The sequence below is a fragment of the Rutidosis leptorrhynchoides genome, chromosome 4 (assembly GCF_046630445.1).
Source record: "Rutidosis leptorrhynchoides isolate AG116_Rl617_1_P2 chromosome 4, CSIRO_AGI_Rlap_v1, whole genome shotgun sequence".
In the NCBI taxonomy this organism is placed as follows: Eukaryota; Viridiplantae; Streptophyta; class Magnoliopsida; order Asterales; family Asteraceae; genus Rutidosis; species Rutidosis leptorrhynchoides.
Genome location: NC_092336.1, coordinates 281,266,735 through 281,287,203, shown reverse-complemented (window position 1 = coordinate 281,287,203; position 20,469 = coordinate 281,266,735). Strand labels below are relative to the sequence as shown.

The 20,469-nt window shown below is 34.7% G+C and overlaps 1 protein-coding gene across 1 annotated transcript; it reads left to right on the top strand.

Annotated features, from left to right (window-relative positions):
- Positions 1 to 16,613: 16,613 nt before the first annotated feature.
- On the top strand, positions 16,614 to 17,588 carry LOC139841642 (uncharacterized). Its single transcript, XM_071831851.1, has one exon. The coding sequence runs from the start codon at positions 16,614 to 16,616 to the stop codon at positions 17,586 to 17,588; it is 975 nt and encodes a 324-aa protein (XP_071687952.1).
- The last annotated feature ends 2,881 nt before the right edge of the window (positions 17,589 to 20,469 follow it).

Sequence of the window (20,469 nt, the reverse complement as noted above, 5' to 3'; positions counted from 1 at the left end):
AAATCAAATCGTGCTAATACATTAGTTCTTATTTAGAACACGATGTTTATTCGAAATTCCAATTCTTTACTAGAGGTCGGGAGGATAATAAAAAGGCAAAGAGCTCCAAAATATAAGAGAAAATATAAAGCCCAACAACAACACTGAAATTACAAACCGTAGATATCAGTGCGTATAGCAATATAAAGACACGGGAGGATTATAAATACAATAATCCCTAAAGCATAGTAGAAATAAACGGATTCCTCCGGTGGAAATTGGAAAAGGAGAATGATTGTTACGATAATCAGGATAAGGACAAGGATCAGAACTGGATTAAGCATTTCACGATCTATTGAATTTGAGAATTGAGTATTGAAGTGGTGAAGATTAATGGAACGGAAAAGGTAAAATTTATAGTGAAAATATCAGACAGAGGAATCGAGGCAGATCACCGTATTTAATTATAGAAATCTAAATTTCCTTATTCGCAGAAGAACTAAATCTTTTAGATTTCGAAGATTTTCTTCAAATCCCTTAAATTCCGGAATTCAACCAAAACTACGTCAAAAGTTAAGACGCATCCTGTTTTCTAAATTCAATCGTGACTACGTTAAAAGTTAAGATGCATCTTACTTTCAAAATTCAACCCTGACTCTGTCAAAAGTTAAGATGAATCTTTACTTTCCTATTCCACTCTTTGGTGATAACTACATTCGTGCTCTTAGAATAATCGAATTATTTTATCCATATTACTCAATGATGATAAAAGTCAATTTATCAACTCATATTCGTCATGAAAACATTTTTTATAGTTAGCCATGACCACCTCATTCAAATTTCGGGACGAAATTTCTTTAACGGGTAGGTACTGTGATGACCCGGGAATTTCCGACCAAATTTAAACTTAATCTTTATATAATTTCGACACGATAAGCAAAGTCTATTAAACCGAGTCTTATAATGTTGGAACTATTTTTCATGAATGCATTTGACCTTGACTATTCTCGACGATTCACGAACCATTATTTGTAAATAGATAGGTATATATATATATACATAAATAAGTAAATATAAATAATTATATATAAGAATATTAATAAACTATAATATGCAATTGTTGTTATAAATATTATGTAAGTTAATAAAGATATAATAAAATTTATTATTAAAATGTATATATAAAGTATATTATATATATGTGATTTCGAATTTATATAGTAAACGACGGCTAACAATTCACACGTTTATATTTTTAATTTATAAATTATTATTATATTAATATTCGATTACTGTGTTTAATTGATTACTTCTTTGATATTACTATGCTTGATTGGTGCATGTTCCTTATCACCTTAACTTACAGATAATTTATTTTCCTCTATAACTCTTTCTCTATATATAATATATTATATACATATTCATAATAGACAAATATATACAAACCACGCACATATGATAATATTTTAGTTGCATATATAAATATATATACAATTACAGTTCATGTTTTACAAAAACCCATCACCTTATCTCATCTTTTCTACTTTCTGTTTTGTGTCTAAATATTATTGTTACTATGATGATTACTACTCAGATCATTATTATTAATAATTACTATTATCAGTATTATTACTATTATTTATTATTAATAGAATTATTATTATTTATATGTGTTTAGTATTAAAAATAATATAACAGCGATGTTATATTTAAATCCTTTTCCTGTCATTATCTAACTTTAAAGGGTTTTGTTTTCTATCTCCCCTCAAAAACAACCCATCACCTTTTTGAAATTGATGAGTCAAGAACGTACTAATTTAATTTGTTTGTTACCAGTCTCATTCATCTATTTTATCCTTATTCTATCCATAATATCTTTTACTATATCTATAGATGCATACACTTGAGAGAAGTCATGGATATTTTTGAACATATTCACATGTTCAATCACCTTACAAACCATCATCCACCTCACTATCATTCCGTTTTTGATCGTGTATTAGCATCAAACAAACCCATTTAACAACCCTCACAACAACCATTATCAACAATCCCATGACTACTGCTACTTTTGTTTCCAGTTCGATTAGGACCCAAACCGAACATCATTTAAACTTATTACTCGAGATCATACATCTATACATACTTGATTACGGTTATGGTTCGATCAAACCACCATCTTCATTTCCTTGAACCACCACCTATAAAACTCGTCACTGTTGCAACTATCCATCGTTTCTATACTTCTATTTAACCATAGCCACCCATCACAACCCATTTAAAAACCACATGCTACTATGTAACGATGAAGATGAAACGAACCATATGTATTTCACATGATTTCCTAAATAAATACATGATCCGTGTATTTTGCAAAAGATTACAAGTCTCATAATACACGTTCCGGGTAATTTCTATGATATCGTTTCTGCTTACTGCTATTTTTATTACTGCTATTCGCGTCTGCAGCTACTACCGTTTCCCTATTCGTATACCACCACGTTTAACCACCATCACCACCATGTTCAAACCCTAGCAAACATATCAAACGATCACCATCATCATTCGAGTGAACCTGTCACTGCTCGCTAATTCTGATCGAACAGGTTCCAAAAACTGAACCCATCTTGTTGTTACTTCTATTTGGTCAGACCCATTTGCAGCCATTAAAACGATGTGCTACTGCAGCGTTTTTCTGTTTCTTCTATTAAAATAAGATGTATATGTTATGATAATGAAGCATGGTGTTAAGATGAGCTGTAAAGAATGATGAAGGGAACCGTAAGACCCACCCATTATTCCTGTCGACATCCACATACACACCTACTGTATCCTATTCCACGATTCAATTAATAAAACCTAAACTCGTCGTGGGCTCATCTTAAATGTTGGGCCTTGACACATCTAATAATATTATTGGGCTGTTGTAATTATGTTCTTCTTGGTCCAGTATCATTGGGCTTCTTTTTTTTTTTTCTTCTTCTTTGGACTCCTGCATACTCGACAATGAGGGTGTTATGTGATTAATTTAGAACGATGATAGTTTATAAGGACAATGATAGTTACAAATTATGATATTGAATTGGATGATAATAAGTAGATTAGGATTAGGTTAGATGAATAAGATATGTTGCAGAATAATGATTTAGATTATTAGATGAATTAATATGATAATGATTATGATATATAATCATATATGATTTATGATGATTAAGGATGTTAGTGATTATGGTGAACTAGATTAATTTTGGGAAAAAAAGGAGAAGAAACAGGAACAGTATAAGTAGAATTAATATCTAAAATAAAACAGAAAGAAAAGGATGGAAGAGTGGTTTGGATTGTTGTTGTTTAAGCAAGAGGTCCTGGGTTCGAACCCAGGCCACTGCAATATTTTTTTTAAGGTATCAAGAGAAGCTGTTGGGCTGAAAGTTGTTGGGTCAAGGATTAAGTTAACTGTTGGGCTCGCGAAATTGTGTTGGGCTCTTTAAATCGGGTCAAATAGTGGTGTGTAGCAGATTAAATCAGAAAAACAACAGTAGTTGTATTGTTAAGGTTGTTTGCGAGTGAGCGGGAGGTCGTGGGTTCGAGCCCGGTCCAGGGCATTTATTTTTAAGAAAGCTTCCAAGAGGGTTCGTGAATCCGAGGTCAACCTTATACTTGTTCAATGTCGTCATATGTATTTTTACTACAAAATACATTAGGTGAGTTTCATTATTCCCTTTTTACATATATTTTGGGCTGAAAATACATGCAAATGCTTTATTAACTATTTTACAATATCTATATGCGTGAGTTTCATTTGCCTTTTTACCCTTTATATTTTTGGGCTGAGAATACATGCGCAATTTTTTATAACTATTTTACGAAATAGACACAAGTAATCGAAATTACGTTCTATGGTTGAATGATCGAAACTGAATATGCCCCTTTTTATTAAGTCTGGTAATCTAAGAATTAGGGAACAGACACCCTAATTGACGCGAACTCTAAAGATAGATCTATCGGGCCCAACAAGCCCCATCCAAAGTACCGGATGCTTTAGTACTTCGAAATTTATATCATGTCCGAAGGAGGATCCCGGAATGATAGGGGATATTCTAATATGCATCTTGTTAATGTCGGTTACCAGGTGTTCAATCCATATGAATGATATTTTTGTCTCAATGCATGGGACGTATGTTTATGAGAAATGGAAATATGAAATCTTGTGGTCTATTAAAATTATGGAATGATTCTTTATGATAAACTAATGAACTCACCAACCTTTTGGTTGACACTTTAAAGCATGTTTATTCACAGGTATGAAAGAAGTCTTCCGCTGTACAATTGCTCATTTTAAAGATATTACTTGGAGTCATTCATGACATATTTCAAAAGACGTTGCATTCGAGTCGTTGAGTTCATCAAGATTATTATTAAGTCAATTATATTTGGATATATTATGAAATGGTATGCATGTCTGTCAACTGTCGATGTAAATGAAAGTTTGTCTTTTAAAAACGAATGCAATGTTTGTAAAATGTATCATATAGAGGTCAAGTACCTCGCGATGTAATCAACTGTTGGGAATTGTTTATAATCGATATGGACTTCGTCCGAATGGATTAGGACGGGTCTTCACAGCATCACCATCACAGTCAGTGCCGTCAGTATCATCAGAATCAGCAGCACCTATAACATTACAAACTCCGCATGTTCAAGAATCACCGTGGACATCATTACAAATCAACAACAAGTATGTCATATCAACGAATTATGAAGTATTAACTCATTTCCACTAAAGGATTTATATGTATGTCTTATATATATAAATTTTTAAACCATAATAAAACTTTATGTACTAAGCTATTATGTGTGAATCTTAACTACTCGGTTAATTCATATTACTAATATGCAATGAGGTACGTCATTCGTCCGCAACTTAACCATCGTTAGCTACAATTTCTGTCTCAATTCAATAAATTCCAAATCATAATAAACCAAGTGTATTAGTCAAATATATGTTTGATTTTACATTCTCATCATCGATGTACTCGAAACTTTTCAAACAACATCATTAGTACCTTGCGAAGTTCACAAGAATTCCACAAATACCCACATCATGCATAAACAAATAACGAAGTATTGATTCATAATTTCAATCATATTGAAGAATCACTCCGCGAAGATTATGTAATCACTAATGTTTTAGAGATTATTCATTTCTAATTCCAGCCAAAAATCAAATGAGTTTAATTAAATATTAACTAATTAAATCTACATTACATCTGAAGAAAATATACATACATATATATTTTCATAGAGACTGTAATAAAATTCATTTGTACAAAAATGTTACTTGTGAATTTTTTTTTTAACGGGTAGGTAATACCCGAGAGATATATAAATTCACAATTAATATGTTATATTCTTCGAACTTGATTCAACAACCATCAACTATACTCACTATTTTCATAACAATATACATTCTTTTATAGAAATCAAAACAACCATACTCATTCAAAATCTAATTACATATTCTGATTTTGAAATTGCGGAATTCAACTCGAGATATAACCAAAATCATCACACTTAGATTCTTACATCTTTCTAAGCTATACTTTGACTTCAAAACTGTGTTAGAACATCATATGTATGTTGACGATTACAATCGGTGTTCAAACCCTTCGAAATTTCCTGAAGACACTTCAAATAATGAGCGATCGAGATGATGATCCAACCACATATTACCCACAGTTAAGTACCTGAAAAGCTCTCGAAACCAAAGTCATATTTTGACATGTATCCGTGTCAGACCCTTTGGCATTTATTAGCTAAAATGGCTTTTCAATTCTTTTCCAAAGTAGTCAGTTTTGTCACAGCTCCAACAAGACAACTTCGACTTCTCAATCAAAACAGCCTTATTATAACCCCGATAGATACAATGCCCTTTCGCCAACGTTACCGGGGAACCATTTATGTTCCATCACATTAGCAATAAACTTACCAACAACTTCACTGATCTTTGATTTTCCGAAAAATCATTATAATTATCAAAACCCCATCATTTACTTATCTGCATCTTGTAACGAGAATTGTCATACGAATCATTGGGAATTAGCAATCAGTATTTTGAAATCTCGCAGTATGTCGACGCCAACAGTTATACATATAACGTCTATCTCCTGGACTTACATACTGCGAATGTGAAATTTCTGAAAAACACCCTAAACTGTGAACTAGTTCTTGAAATTTTGAAAAATGCTGATGAAGCAGCAAAAACTGTAAACGACCTTAGCAGTAAAAATTTTGATGATAAAGAATAGTGTGCTGGTAAAGCTCAGAAAAAGAAAAGGTTTGGAACTAGAAAACGGATTGAGCAAAGTATGAAAGAGGCTGTGAATAAATCACAAAGGCTGAACCTGCCTTCAAAGAATCTAAATAATTCAGTATCTGCTGAAGTCATTAACGAATACCCTGCTCCTAACTCTAAACCCCTACGAACAATATCTTTCATCATCCTCTGATATTAGAAATTCTAAGATATCATCGTATCTTTCATTATAAATATCCTCCATATTTCTGAAGATATTTCCATAATTATTCTTATCTGAAATCATTTACCTCTTAGCGTTATCTGTGATACATCATAAAAGAAACTATTTTAGTTTCTAAATTCTGAAACCGTCGAGTTTAAATTATGAATGTTTTGTAGTAATGTTGGGAACTGAAGCATGAGTTAGTATAATATAATGACACTTGATCAATGTAATTATATTATAGTAAGTCATGCTGAGTTTTTAAATGGAAAGTGATGATTCACAGATCATAACATCGTCATGTGCTATGTTACACGACTCTTGTATTCTATTTAACCTCCAACATATCAAGAAAATATTTCTTGATGATTCGGTCTTTTCCCGAATATTCTGGTAATTTGACAAATAAAGATCTTACCATTTTAATTTCCTTCTTAGAACATTTGCCATGTTCATTCGAAACTCCATAACTACGAATTCTGGACCATTACTGATGTGCTTAATAGATAGAAGAGAAAACAGAGCATGAAAATCCAAAATTGAAATTGGAGTATAAATCGCAGCAAATAGGAGAGAGCATTAACTGTGGATGACAATGATTATAGGAGACAGAAGCAGGGACATCGAAATATAAGGGAAGATATAAAACCCAACAACAACGCAGAAATTACAAACCGTATATATCGATGCATATAGCAATATAAAGACACGGGAGAACTAAAAACACTATAAAACCCAGAGTATAGTAGAAATAAATAGATTCTTCCGATGGCAGGTGGAAAAAAAGAATGACAGATATGAAAGTTAGAAGTATATCGAGAACAGAACTGGATGGAGCATATTGACGAATGATTCTAAGTATGAATTAAAGGAGAAAGAATAGAAGGTGTGAATTGTAAGGAAACAAAGGGGATGAATTTATAGTAAAATATCCAACAGAGCAATCGAGACAGATCATCGCATTTAACCAAAGAAGATCCTAATTTCCTTAATTATTGAAGAACTAAATCTTATTACGAAGATTTTCTCTAAATTCCTTGAACTCCGAAAATCAATCCTATCTACGTTAAAAAAAGATATGACTTATCTACACCCACTCACTTCACTCTTTTGTGATAACTACACTCGTACTCTTCATAAAATCGAATTGTTTTATCTATATTACTCAATGATGATAAAACTCAAATTTTCAGCTTGTATGCATCATGAAAACATATCTATTGTCAACTATGATCATCCAATTAAATTTCGGGACGAAATTTCTTTAACAGGTAGGTACTGTGACAACCCAAAAATTTCCGACCAAATTTAAACTTAATCTTTATATGTTTCTGACACGATAAGCAAAGTCTGTAATGTTGAAATCTCAAAAACTTTGAACTGTGTTCATGTATTCATTTACTCTTCGACCGCTCTCGATGATTCACGAACAATTATGTGTAAATAGATATGTATGAATATATACACATGTGTGATTACTAAATTGAGAAAAATTAATAAAACATTTAACGGTTTAGTTGATATGAAAATAAGTTATGAAGTTATTATATGACTTGAAAATGTTAACAAAGTATTGGATGTATAATACTTTACATGATCGTATTTGTTTCAATATATGTTTAATATATCTATCGACGAAATTAAAAGATAATATCAAATGATTGAGTTATCAAGATTCATTATGATTACGAGACTCTGTTGAGAGGTCCACTTTGATTTAAGAAATCTTTCCTTTTTAACGGTATTCAGAATAATTGGTAAAGTGATTTACAAGAAGGAACTAGACAAGGGTTAGTGGAGTTTCCTATTCGATTTCCTATATAGGTGTTAACTAGTTAACTGTCATATTATTTAGGGTGAAAGAGAAATGTTGGGAATATAGATAACTTAGAAAATGAATATCGATAAGTTAAGTAATCGATAGTAACCCTTGTTTATTGATTTGATTGATTTATAGATATGTAATTAGAACGTTTGAGAAGTTAAATTAAACGTTGGCGCATAAATGAATCATATCAAATTATGTACTAGAGCGTAAATCGTAAGGTGATATAATAATATCTAACATTTAAATGATTTTAAATATATTAAACTTTATTAGTTTTTGAAAAACTAAATATTATATTAGCAAATAAATATTTCTAAAATATATAAGTTTATATTTTTAAATGATAATATCATTATTTTACAAAGTGATAAAATATAATATTAACTTGGTCGTAAAACGTTTTGGATTTAAAATAGTATTATTAAAATATATATTGGTAAATAATGAGACGTCGATTTATAGAAGCAAATGATCAAAACACTCAAATGAATAAGTTATACTTTGAGTGAGATAATTTTTCATTGATTTGAGTCTTGTTATTGATAAAGGTACATTATACGAAACGTAAAGTACCAGTTTTCTAAGCGTACGAAAATGCGTTCAAAAAACCGGAACTGGTACTTAAGTCGAGGGTCAACGTACAACACATCGGTGTAAAAATTATAAATCAACTATGCACGAGAATATAATATAATATTTAATTAATTCTAAAGATTTAATATATTATTTATTAAACATTTGTATATAATATGTCTTCAGCGTAAGTTTTGCAAAGTGATGGATTTGTGTCTCATGCGATCGCATGAGACCACCTTTACATTCTCATGCGATCGCATGAGGTGGTTAGGTGGGATAAGTTTGCTTATAAAACGAGTTCAAGCTGTTTTGTGTTTCATCCATTCTCAATCTCTCTTTCTCTATGATTACTCCGTATTATATATTTAATTTATATTATTATTATTATTATTATTATTAAGATTAATATTATTATTAATCTTATTATTAGTGGTATTATTATTAATTATTACACATAAAATACTACGACAAGGTTATGAGCTAGCGATTTCAAAATGAGTTTTACAAGCGGGGCAGAGTTAAGGAAATTATGGGTTATAGCTATGGAGGTTATGGGTATGGTTCGAGGGTATGCTCCTGAGATCAATCTAGTGTTTATCATCTCCGTCGCGTCTACGTACTTTCCTGCAATATTTAATCTCAATATTGATACGTGATCACTCATATCCTATCTTTTATATATTAATGGTGTATCCCTGACTAGTGCTCTAGTATATAGGATTATGCATGCTTGTACGTTTCTTATTGTCGTTAGACAGGTTATGTTGAATCCTGAATTAGATACATATGCTACTGAGATAAGGTATATGATATGCATGTCGTTGGAAAGCTAGCGAAAAATTAAGAACTTTTCATGTAGAACTCGTGTGATTTCGATGAACGGATTAAAAGATACGACTAACTGAATTTTAGTATTGTTATTAAAATGATTATTATTACTATCATCGTTATTATCGTCGTTATTATTATTATCTAATAATAATTATTATTATTATTATCATTATCGTTATAAGTGTTATCATTAAAAATTGTCATTTTTATTAGTATTACCATCGTTATTATCATTAAAATTATTATTATTATTAACATTATCATTACTATTATTATTATTATTATTATTATTATTATTATTATTATTATTATTATTATTATTATTTTTTATTATTATTATCATTAAAATAGTTATTAGTATTATCATTAATGTTATTATAATATTAATTATTATTAGTATCATTATCATTAAAATTAATATTAGTATCATCCAATTATTATTACTAATATTTTATCATTATTATGAATGCGATATGAAAGTGGATTAAAAGCTATGAAATTATTCGAGTAAGAAATAATGAGTATAAGTATCATGATTCAGTTAAAATAACGTTAAGATTATGATTTAGATAAAATATCATTTTTATTATTATTATTATTATTAAAAGTATCGTTAAAGTTAGAACTATCATTTTATCGAAATTATCGTTTTAATAGAAATATCATTGCTATTATAAAATATCATTATTATTATCATTTTAGTATTATTATTATTTAAAATTATCATTTTGAATAGAATTATTATTTTTATATAAAATATTATTATTACAGTTAATATTAAAAAGTATTGTTATTATTAAGATTATCATGATTAGAATTATCATTTTATTTTAATCATTAGTAAATATAAATATTGTTATTATTATTAGTAGAATAATAATAATTATTATTATTACAAAATAATACAACTTTTACTTATTATTATTATTATCAATATTATTTTATCAATTGAAAATGTGATACAAAGATATTTTATCACATGTAATATAATTACAATACTAATACATACCACTATATATTATGATATTAAATGAACCTTATAAATTTTTTTACTTAAGATATATAAAAGTATATTTTTATTATATATAAATTTTACTATGAATTTTTATTTATTAATAAACGATTTACATTATTTACTATAATAAAATCTATTAAATATATTTAAAACGACTATTTTTAAGTTATATAATAATCATTTATAGATGCTAGAGGTCATCTTGGGTCAAGTTGACTTTTGTTGACTTTGCCATATTAGTCTCGAGCATTAGGATTGTGGTACGCTATGACCTGACCTAAATTGTTAGACAGATATTGACCAACATATAAATATATATACTTAATATAGGTTCGTGAATCCGAGACCCAACCTTGCACTTGTTCAATGACGTCATGTGTATTTTTACTACGAAATACAGTATTGTGAGTTTCATTTGCTCACTTTTTAAATGCTTTTGCAATATATATTTTTGGGACTGAGAATACATGCACTTTTATAATTATTTTACGAAATAGACACAAGTAATCGAAACTACATTATATGGTTGAATGGATCGAACCCGAATATGCCCCTTTTAGCCTGGTAATCTAAGAATTAGGGAACTGGCCCCTAATTGACGCGAATCCTAAAGGTAGATCAACGGGAACTAACAACCCCCATTCTGGAATTTGCAATGCTTTAGTACTTCGATTTTATCATGTCCGATGGGTGTCCCGGAATGATAGGGATATTCTATATGCATCTTGTTAATGTCGGTTACCAGGTGTTCACCATATGAATGATTTTTATCTCTATGCAGTTTGCGAAATGCCTGATATGAGATGTATATTTATGAGAAATGAAAATAAAAATCTTGTGGTCTATTAAAATTATGGAAATGATCGATTATGATAAACTAATGAACTCACCAACCTTTTGGTTGACACTTTAAAGCATGTTTATTCTCAGGTATTAAGGAAATCTTCCGCTGTACATTTGCTCATTTTAAAGATATTACTTGGAGTCATTCATGGCATATTTCAAAAGACGGTGCATTCAAGTCGTTGAGTTCAATAGAGATCATTATTAAGTAAATGACAATATAGGTCATTTATAGGTTGAATATTATGAAATGGTATACATACCTGTCAACTTTCGATGTAATGCAAGTTTGTCTTTTAAAACGAATGCAATGTTTGTAAAATGTATCATATAGATGTCAGATACCTCACAATGTATCCATATGTTATTGTATTCGTCCTTATAGATTAGGACGAGTCGTCTCAGACTATTATAGTACCTTTTCCTTTAGTATCCACGAGTGCTCCATTCCCTAACTTGACGCGGGACTTTACGGAGGTGTTGATACTATCAAATAACTTTTCATCTCCTGTCATGTGGTTGCTGCACCCACTGTCGATCAACCAAGTATCATCCCTCTATTTATTTGCGACATGACAGGCATAGAATAGCTGATTTTTGTTCTCCGGTATATCTTCACTTTCTTCCGTGAAGTTAGCTTGATGATTTTGTTTTAAACGGCAATCTTTTTCTAGATGCCCAAATTTTTTGCAGTTATTGCATTGTGGCTTCCCTTTGTGGAAACAATCTTTCTCCAAGTTGTTTGTCCTTTTGCAAATACCACATGGAGGGTCGCTTTTTCTTTTTTGATTGAACCCAGTTCTGGGTTTTACTCATCCTCTCGAGTTTTCTTCAGAAATTCTTTTCCCCTCATTTTTAGATTTTTGAGACCATAATTTGAGTTTAGACCGAAAGGCACTTTCAAGTGAGTTTTCACTACGCCGACTCAGTCTAGCCTCGTATGCTTCAAGAGAGCCAATTAATTCTGGTACCGACAAAGTCTCGATGTCTTTTGACTCTTCGATAGCAGTAATGACATGATCGTATTTTTCAGTCATACTGATAAGTATTTTTTCTACGATCCTCTTATTAGTTATGTTATCTCCATAGGCTCTCATTTGATTTACTATTTCTTTAATTCTAGAATAGTAATCTTTTACAGTCTCGGTCTCTTTCATGTTTAAGTTTTCAAAATCACGTCTTAGAGTTAGTAGTTTGACGGATCTCACCTTGATATTTCCTTCAAATTCTTCTTGAAGGATCTTCCACGCTTCTTTGGCTGTCGTAGCTCCCATAATTCGTGGAAAGATAGACGGTGTCAAGGCTTGTTGAATATAGCCTAGTGCAGCAGCATTTCTTACAACATTTTTGTTGTATTTTTCCTATTCTTCCGCGGACAGAGTTCCGACGTCTTTTGGAGTTGTAAATCCGACTTCGACAATATCCTATAAGTTTTGTGCTTGGAAATATGTCTTCATTCGGATACTCTAAAAATCATAATTTTCGCCATCAAAGATGGGGACGGGAATATTGTATGCACCAACGGTAGTCATGGTGTACTCGAACAACGCCCAACACGGCTCTTGTTACCACTTGTTAGAATTGTAGTAGTTTTAGATTAGTTTAATGTGATAAAATAATGTATTGGCTTTAATTGATTAGTTGAATTATTGTTGTAAGTGAGGAGATGTTTTGAAGTATTGCAAGTTGAAGAATTAGATTTAGAAATGAAAGCTTTTTATTACTTGAGTTTTTGGTACATCAAATTTGGAAGACATCAAGCCTTTATAGGCTTTAATGGAGGCTTCTAGCATTTTCTTGATATTTTTGACTAGCTAAACATCTACAAACTTCTAGCTATTATCTTCTTAAATATCTACTAATAAATATCTTACTCACTATTAATTCTAGAATTATCTAGAAATACATTAACTTTTAACAGTTCTTAACTTATGAAACTAATAATGGCTTGTATTTATGTGTGCATATAGAATTTTACCTGTATCTTATTGACGGTTTCATAGTGGTCAATATGGACGGGTGTGGGTCGACACGAAGCATCTATGGCTCCAAATTTTATAATATTGTAATAAAGATGCATACTTTTAACTATACTAACAAGTTTGTTGTAAACGACAGTGAAATATGAGACTTCGTTGGCTGGTTGAATATGAGGAGCTTAGTCGGAGTCTACCTGGTAGAATTTGTATTCAATAGGGATGTTGTCAATTTACTGATGCCATATGAATTTTATATGTTGGTTTCATGTTTACTTCTATTGAGATCCTAATTTTGTGTCTTTGTGATTAAAATTTTCTTTTTAGAGATGTTCTCATATCATTCCGTAGAGCAATAGTAGATCATCTTCTACATCTTGTTCATGCTGTTCAACCTGGTGAACAAAGCTATTTTTTTACTTTAACTTTAAACTTTTAGCTCGAACCCATTACTTTGGGTATCATTAGTACTATCACTTTGAACTTTAAACTTTAAACTATTAGTTTTACTAAACTATCGTTAAGTGGACTGGCTCATAATATAAAATATACGATGATAGTGTATCTCCCCGTTAAGATAAACGAAGCTAAGCTAACGAAGATATCACGTCTAATGAGGATAGATGACATAAGATTGGATCACAAGAACACATATGTCAAATACAAATCAAGAGCGGGATATCCTCAAACTCAAATAATAGCGCCCAAATGACAAAAGAAGAATGCTACCAAAATATAATCCCAATATTCAGAGTTGGTACGAAACCACTTCCGTTATACAAAGCAATAGTAACGAAGGAACGTGATGACGAAGGGATCACGGTTACCAATGGACAAGGACCTCTCCTAAAGTCACAAGATTACCTAGACTCAAGGAGAGAAGTAAGCGGGTTGACCAAACTCGCTTCCACTAACATCCAAATAACAAAAGAGGAATGTTGCAGGGTAGCTTTCTTGAACCAACAGGAGTTGCAGTCGGACGAAGGGAAAGTCCTCTTTGTCTCGTCAGAGATCGCCTTGGAGACTGATCCCACCTAGAAAGCTGGTGATAGAGCTATTGTCTAACCCTATAAAAGGAGAACATGATCTCTGGAGTGGGGAGGAGGCTGCAATTACTCACATACAATACTCTCAATGAGTTACCTTCGTATCTTGGTGGCGTAAAGTATGATACCTTCGTACTACCTTCGTACTACCTTCGGGGAACTGCCAACAAGCATACATTCATCATCATATCCTGCTATATCATCCATTCAATGATCAGATCTCAATATCCTTGCTCCATCGACAAGGATTGCCAAGAATTGTACAAACAATTGGCGCCATCCGTGGGACACCACTTCAATTTTCACTTTGTTTGAGAAAAACACAAATCGTGGCAGATTCTGATCACCCACCACCCGGTTTCTCTTTACCATCTGTGGTAGACCAGCATGAGACCGGGACACGAACTCCAATCACTCCCGCTATGCCAATAACCACAGATCGGAGTGATTCCGAACCACCGCCGTTAATCAACAAAACTTTCATACTCAATAACTAAGATAACATACGCGCTATTATCAAAAAGTTACGAGAAGAGGGGCATTTACACAGTCGGTGAACCCTCACGTATGATAGCGAGGACGTTGACGAAGAAATAGAAATGGAGACAAGGCCAGCAAGAAGTGTCCCTCTTACCAACCAGCCCCCAACCTTGCAACTGGCAATCCCTCCGAATGTCACTCTTCAGCCGGTGCCTTCGCAGCCGACTCATTCAATGATCACCACCAGCGTCCCGTCGAGCAACTTAGGAGGGCCAGTTACACAGCAGTATACCTTCAGGAGGCCGTTTCCCGTTGTTCCGCAGAACATGCCCAATATCAGCACTGTCTTACCAGCCATAGGAATAATTCTCGTGGTAACTCATCAAAACACTTTGTTACCCATGGGGTCGCAAACTTGGAACGGAGATAATCCGTGGGTTAGCTTACCCTACCAAAATATGTATGCTGGAAGTGCTCCCGCGGTGAACAAATTTTACCACGAGGCCAATGGAAACACTGGCGGATGCTTAGACGAGTCCTAGAAGAGCCAGAAAACTCCTTTTGTACCCTCGATACAAAACCACCTGCTACCTATCGTGATGAAGATACCCTCCCATCTTGGATATTACGAGGTAAAAGATGATCCTGATAATTTTATAAATATCTTCGAAGGTGCGGCTCGAATGTCAAGATGGGACACAGCCGTAGCTTGCCATGCATTTTCATACGTGCTCGAAAGTGACGCAAGGATCTGGTTCGACTCTTTAGCAAAAGATTTCATCTCAAGCTTTGGGGACCTTAAACGACTTTTCAGATCGAAATTCATCCAGTAAAAGAAAACACAAGAAGAATCATGTTGCTGCCCACAGTAACAAGCAAAAGGATAATGAAGCTTCGAGAGCTGTTCTCGTCCGGTATACGAACGAAACCCAACAGATCCCAGGACTCCCAAAGTCACAAAGAATCTCGGGACTCCTATATGGCTGTAGGACCTGAGCACTGGTGGAGCATCTTAGTCGAGATCTCCCCGACACTTACGAAGCTTTGCTAGACAAAGCGTACGTTTGGTTAGACGCAAAGGACACCGCCAATAGCTTCGTATACGAAGAATCTCAGGGCTTTAAGCGAAAAGAAAAGGCAAGTCACCGTGAAGATAAGTCCGGAAGAAGGAACGAGCGGAACAAGTTCTCCGCTTACAGAAAGGAAAACACCCCCGGAATCCTCGGGACGTTGATAAAGTCACCTAAAGAAATCCTTGCTACTGAAAGGGCTGCCCAAGCCTTTAAAGCTCCGCCAAAGCTGGATAGAAAAGGAAAGATGAGGGATACAAGCAAATTCTGTGATTTTCATAATGACTTCGGGCACGAAACAGACGACTGCATACAATTGAGGCAGGACATAGAAGAGGCAGTCAGATCTGGAAAATTGTGACATCTAGTAAAAGGCATACGCAACCCAAAGGTGCCGAAGCAAGAGGTTAAGGCCGAAGAAAAGAAGCCAAACGCAGAAAAAGCCATATTGATGGTCGCAGAATGCTTCGCCGTTGAGAAGCTAAGGACCTATAAAAGGGAAAAAAAGAGCGAGGTGATAGATTGGGAAGAGATCTCCTTCCCAGCCCTCGATACCATCACTCCCTCAGACAAACCTGTTACAATCAACGGACGAATCTTTGAGAGAGAAGTACATAGAGTTTACTTAGATGGCGGCAGTGCATGCGACATCATGTACGAGCATTGCTTCAATCAACTTAGCCCTGCCATCAAAGCTCGCCTAAACACACCAAAAGTACCTCTAGTCGGATTCTCTGGAGAAAGATGCTGGCCTATCGGAGAGGTAGACCTCGATTTCACCATCGGAGAGCCACCGTTGTCCAGGACTGAAACACTTGATTTCATAGTAGTCCGGTCCACCTCACAATGTAACATTCTACTAGAAAGAATAGCCATGATGAAAATTGGAAAAATTGTATCCACTGTACACCAATTGGTGAAGTTCTATACACCAGAAGGGATTGGCACCCTAGTTTCAACCTATGATCGGGAGAAAGTGATCATGGCTATCAGGGAAACGGATAAAAGGCCAGGGGAATGTATCCTTGAGACTAGAAAGGAAGATTCGAGTAAAGAAAAAATCTCCATCAACCCTTTGTTCCCTGAGCAACAAGTAACTATCGGAGGTGCACTACCCGCGGAAATGAAGAGAAAGCTTCGTAAGCTACTACAGGCCAACATTGATATCTTCGCTTGGGAATACAGAGATATGACCGGCATCCCTCGAATGCTCAGTATCGATGAAACAATCTTCTCCACAGAGCAAAAGCTTAACGATTACAAGCACCTAAAGCCAATACATCAGAAGAAAAGAAACCTCGCCAACGGGAGAGATGAGGCTGCTTGTAAAGAGGTGGAGGAACTACTCCAAGATGGCATAATCAGAGAAGCAAGATACCCCACATGGGTTGCCAACCCCGTCATGGTAAAGAAATCAGATGGGTGATGGAGGATGTGCGTCGATTTCACGAATATCAACAAATCCTGCCCTAAGGATTGCTATCCTCTGCCAGAGATTGATTGGAAGGTGGAATCCCTAACCGGGTACAAATATAAGTGTTTTCTCGATGCCTACAAAGGTTATCATCAGATTTAAACGGCCGAAGAAGGTGAAGAAAAGACATCATTCTTCACAAGCAAAGGGGTCTATTGTTATAAGAAGATGCCCTTCGGACTAAAGAATGCTGGAGCTACATACCAAAGGCTGGTAGACAAAGTTTTTCGTAAGCAATTGGGAAAGAACTTGGAGGCTTATGTTGACGATATGGTGATCAAGAGCTTCGAAGAAATCTCTTTATTGAAAGATATTCAAGAAACTTTCGACACCTTGCGGACAGTCAACATGAAGCTAAACCCCAAGAAGTTCTCATTCGGGGTAGAAGAAGGAAGATTCCTAGGATATTACATCACTAAGAAAGGAATCTTAGCAAACCCAGATAAAGTAGACAAGCTACAACAACTCAAAATTCCAACCACGGTCAAAGAAATGCAGAGCTTAAACAGAAAGCTAGCGTTAATTAGCTCTGATGGCTCAGGGGCAGGGCTTATGTTAATTAACCCAGAAGGACAAGAGTTTACATATGCACTACGCTTTGAATTCAACACGACCAACAACGAAGCAGAATATGAAGCTCTGCTCGCCGGGCTCAGAATAACGAAAGAGATGAACACTAAGCATTTGCAAGCCTTTGTAGATTCCCAACTCGTTGCCAACCAGGTTCTAGGTATCTTTGAAGCAAGGCAACCTACCATACAACTCAATTTGTCAAAGGTCAGGGAACTAGTAGAGAGCTTCAGAAGCTTCACCATCAAACATGTGAGAAGAAGTCAAAACAAGAAAGCAGATGCTCTGAGCAAGCTAGCCTCTATCACCTTTGCACACTTGGCGAACGAAGTATTGGTCGAAGTATTAGAAAAAAGGTCCATCGAAGCTCAGGAAGTCCATGAATTAATCACCGAAGAAGAAAATACATGGGTGAAGCCACTAAGGGAATACTTGGAACTCGGAATTTTACCCGAAGATAAAAAGGAAGCATGAAAGATCCGGATCAAAGCACTGTCATACAAAATAATGAACGGAGACCTATATAGAAAATCTTTCCTTACTCCTTGGCTTCGATGTGTCGGACCAAACCAAGCTTCGATGATCATTAGAGAAATGCATGAAGGTATATGTGGGCTTCATTCCGGACCAAGGTCAATCTTGGCAAAGATACTAAGGATGGGGTACTATTGGCCAACCATGCACGAAGATACAGTTACACTTTTACGAACCTGTGAGCCATGTCAGATCCACGCCAAAGTTCAAAAAACATCCAAAGCATGAGATGATATCGGTGCTATCAGCATGGCCTTTCTCAAAGTGGGGCATAGATCTAGTAGGTCCACTCACCAAGGCACCAGGAGGCTACAAATGGTTGGTAGTTGTGATAGACTACTTCACAAAGTGGACGGAAGCAAAACCACTAAGCACCACGACGGGGAAACATATAGAAAAATTCGTCTGGGAGCATATCGTGTGCCAGTTTGGGATACCCCAAGAATTCATTTCGGATAATGGGAAACAATTCGCCGAAGGTATCTTCCCGGGGTTCTGTGAGAAATTACAGATAAAGCAAACCTTCACTTCCGTTTACCACCCACAAGGGAACAGACAGGTTGAAGTAACCAACAAGGATATCTTAAAAGACCTCGAGAAACGATTTGGTAAATGCCACCAAGGATAGATGGAAGAACTCCCCTTAGTCCTATGGGCTCATCGAACCACACACAAGGGGAGTAACGGAGAGACCCCTACAGTTTGGTTTACGGCACCGAGGCGGTACTGCCCGCGGAGATACATGTATTAACCAACAGAACCGAGAACCTTAAAGAGAATGAGGAGAACCTACGTCTCAACCTTGACCTCATGGAGGAAAGAAGGGAAGCTGGGCTGATTCGGGAAGCAGCCTACAAGAAAACGATTGAGAAGTATTACAACAAGCGAGTCAAACCATCGGTGTACAAAGTTGGGGACTACGTCCTAAGGCTCAACAGCACTAGCAAAGTGGAATACGAGGGCAAGATGGGTCCAACTTGGGAAGGCCCATACATAATCTCTGAAGCTTTCGGGAATGGTTCATACAAACTTGAAACCACGAAAGGAAAATAGGTCCCCAGAACCTGGAACGGGGTAAACCTTCAAAAGTTCTACTTCTAGATACTTAGATATATGTAAGTAGGAACATTTGTAATGGGTAGTTGAAACTTATACGCTTCCTACCACAAGAAATGTGAATGCAATCCTACTATCTTTTGGAAACACCAAGCTTAATGATGTAATACTTGCCATACTTAAGCAATACACAAAAGGTAACCCAAGAGGTATACCAAAGCTATTGCAGAGTATTCCTAAGAGGAATACTTCTCATACTTAAGCAATACGCAAGAGGTAACCCAAGAGGTATACTGAAGCTATTGCAGAGTATTCCCAAGAGGAATACTTCTCATACTTAAGCAATACGTAAGAGGTAACCCAAGAGGTATACCGAAGCTATTGCAGAGTATTCCCAAGAGGAATACTTCTCATACTTAAGCAATACACAAGAGGTAACCCAAGAGGTATACCGAAGCTAATGCAGAGTATTCCCAAGAGGAATACTTCTCATACTTAATCAATACGCAAGAGGTAACCCAAGAGGTATACCAAAGCTATTGCAGAGTATTCCCAAGAGGAATTACTTCTTACACTTAAGCAATGCACGAAAAGGAAACCCCAGAAGTATGCCAAAGCTATTGTAGAATATTCCCAAGAAGAATACCTCCAAGGAAATAGCGCACATATTTCA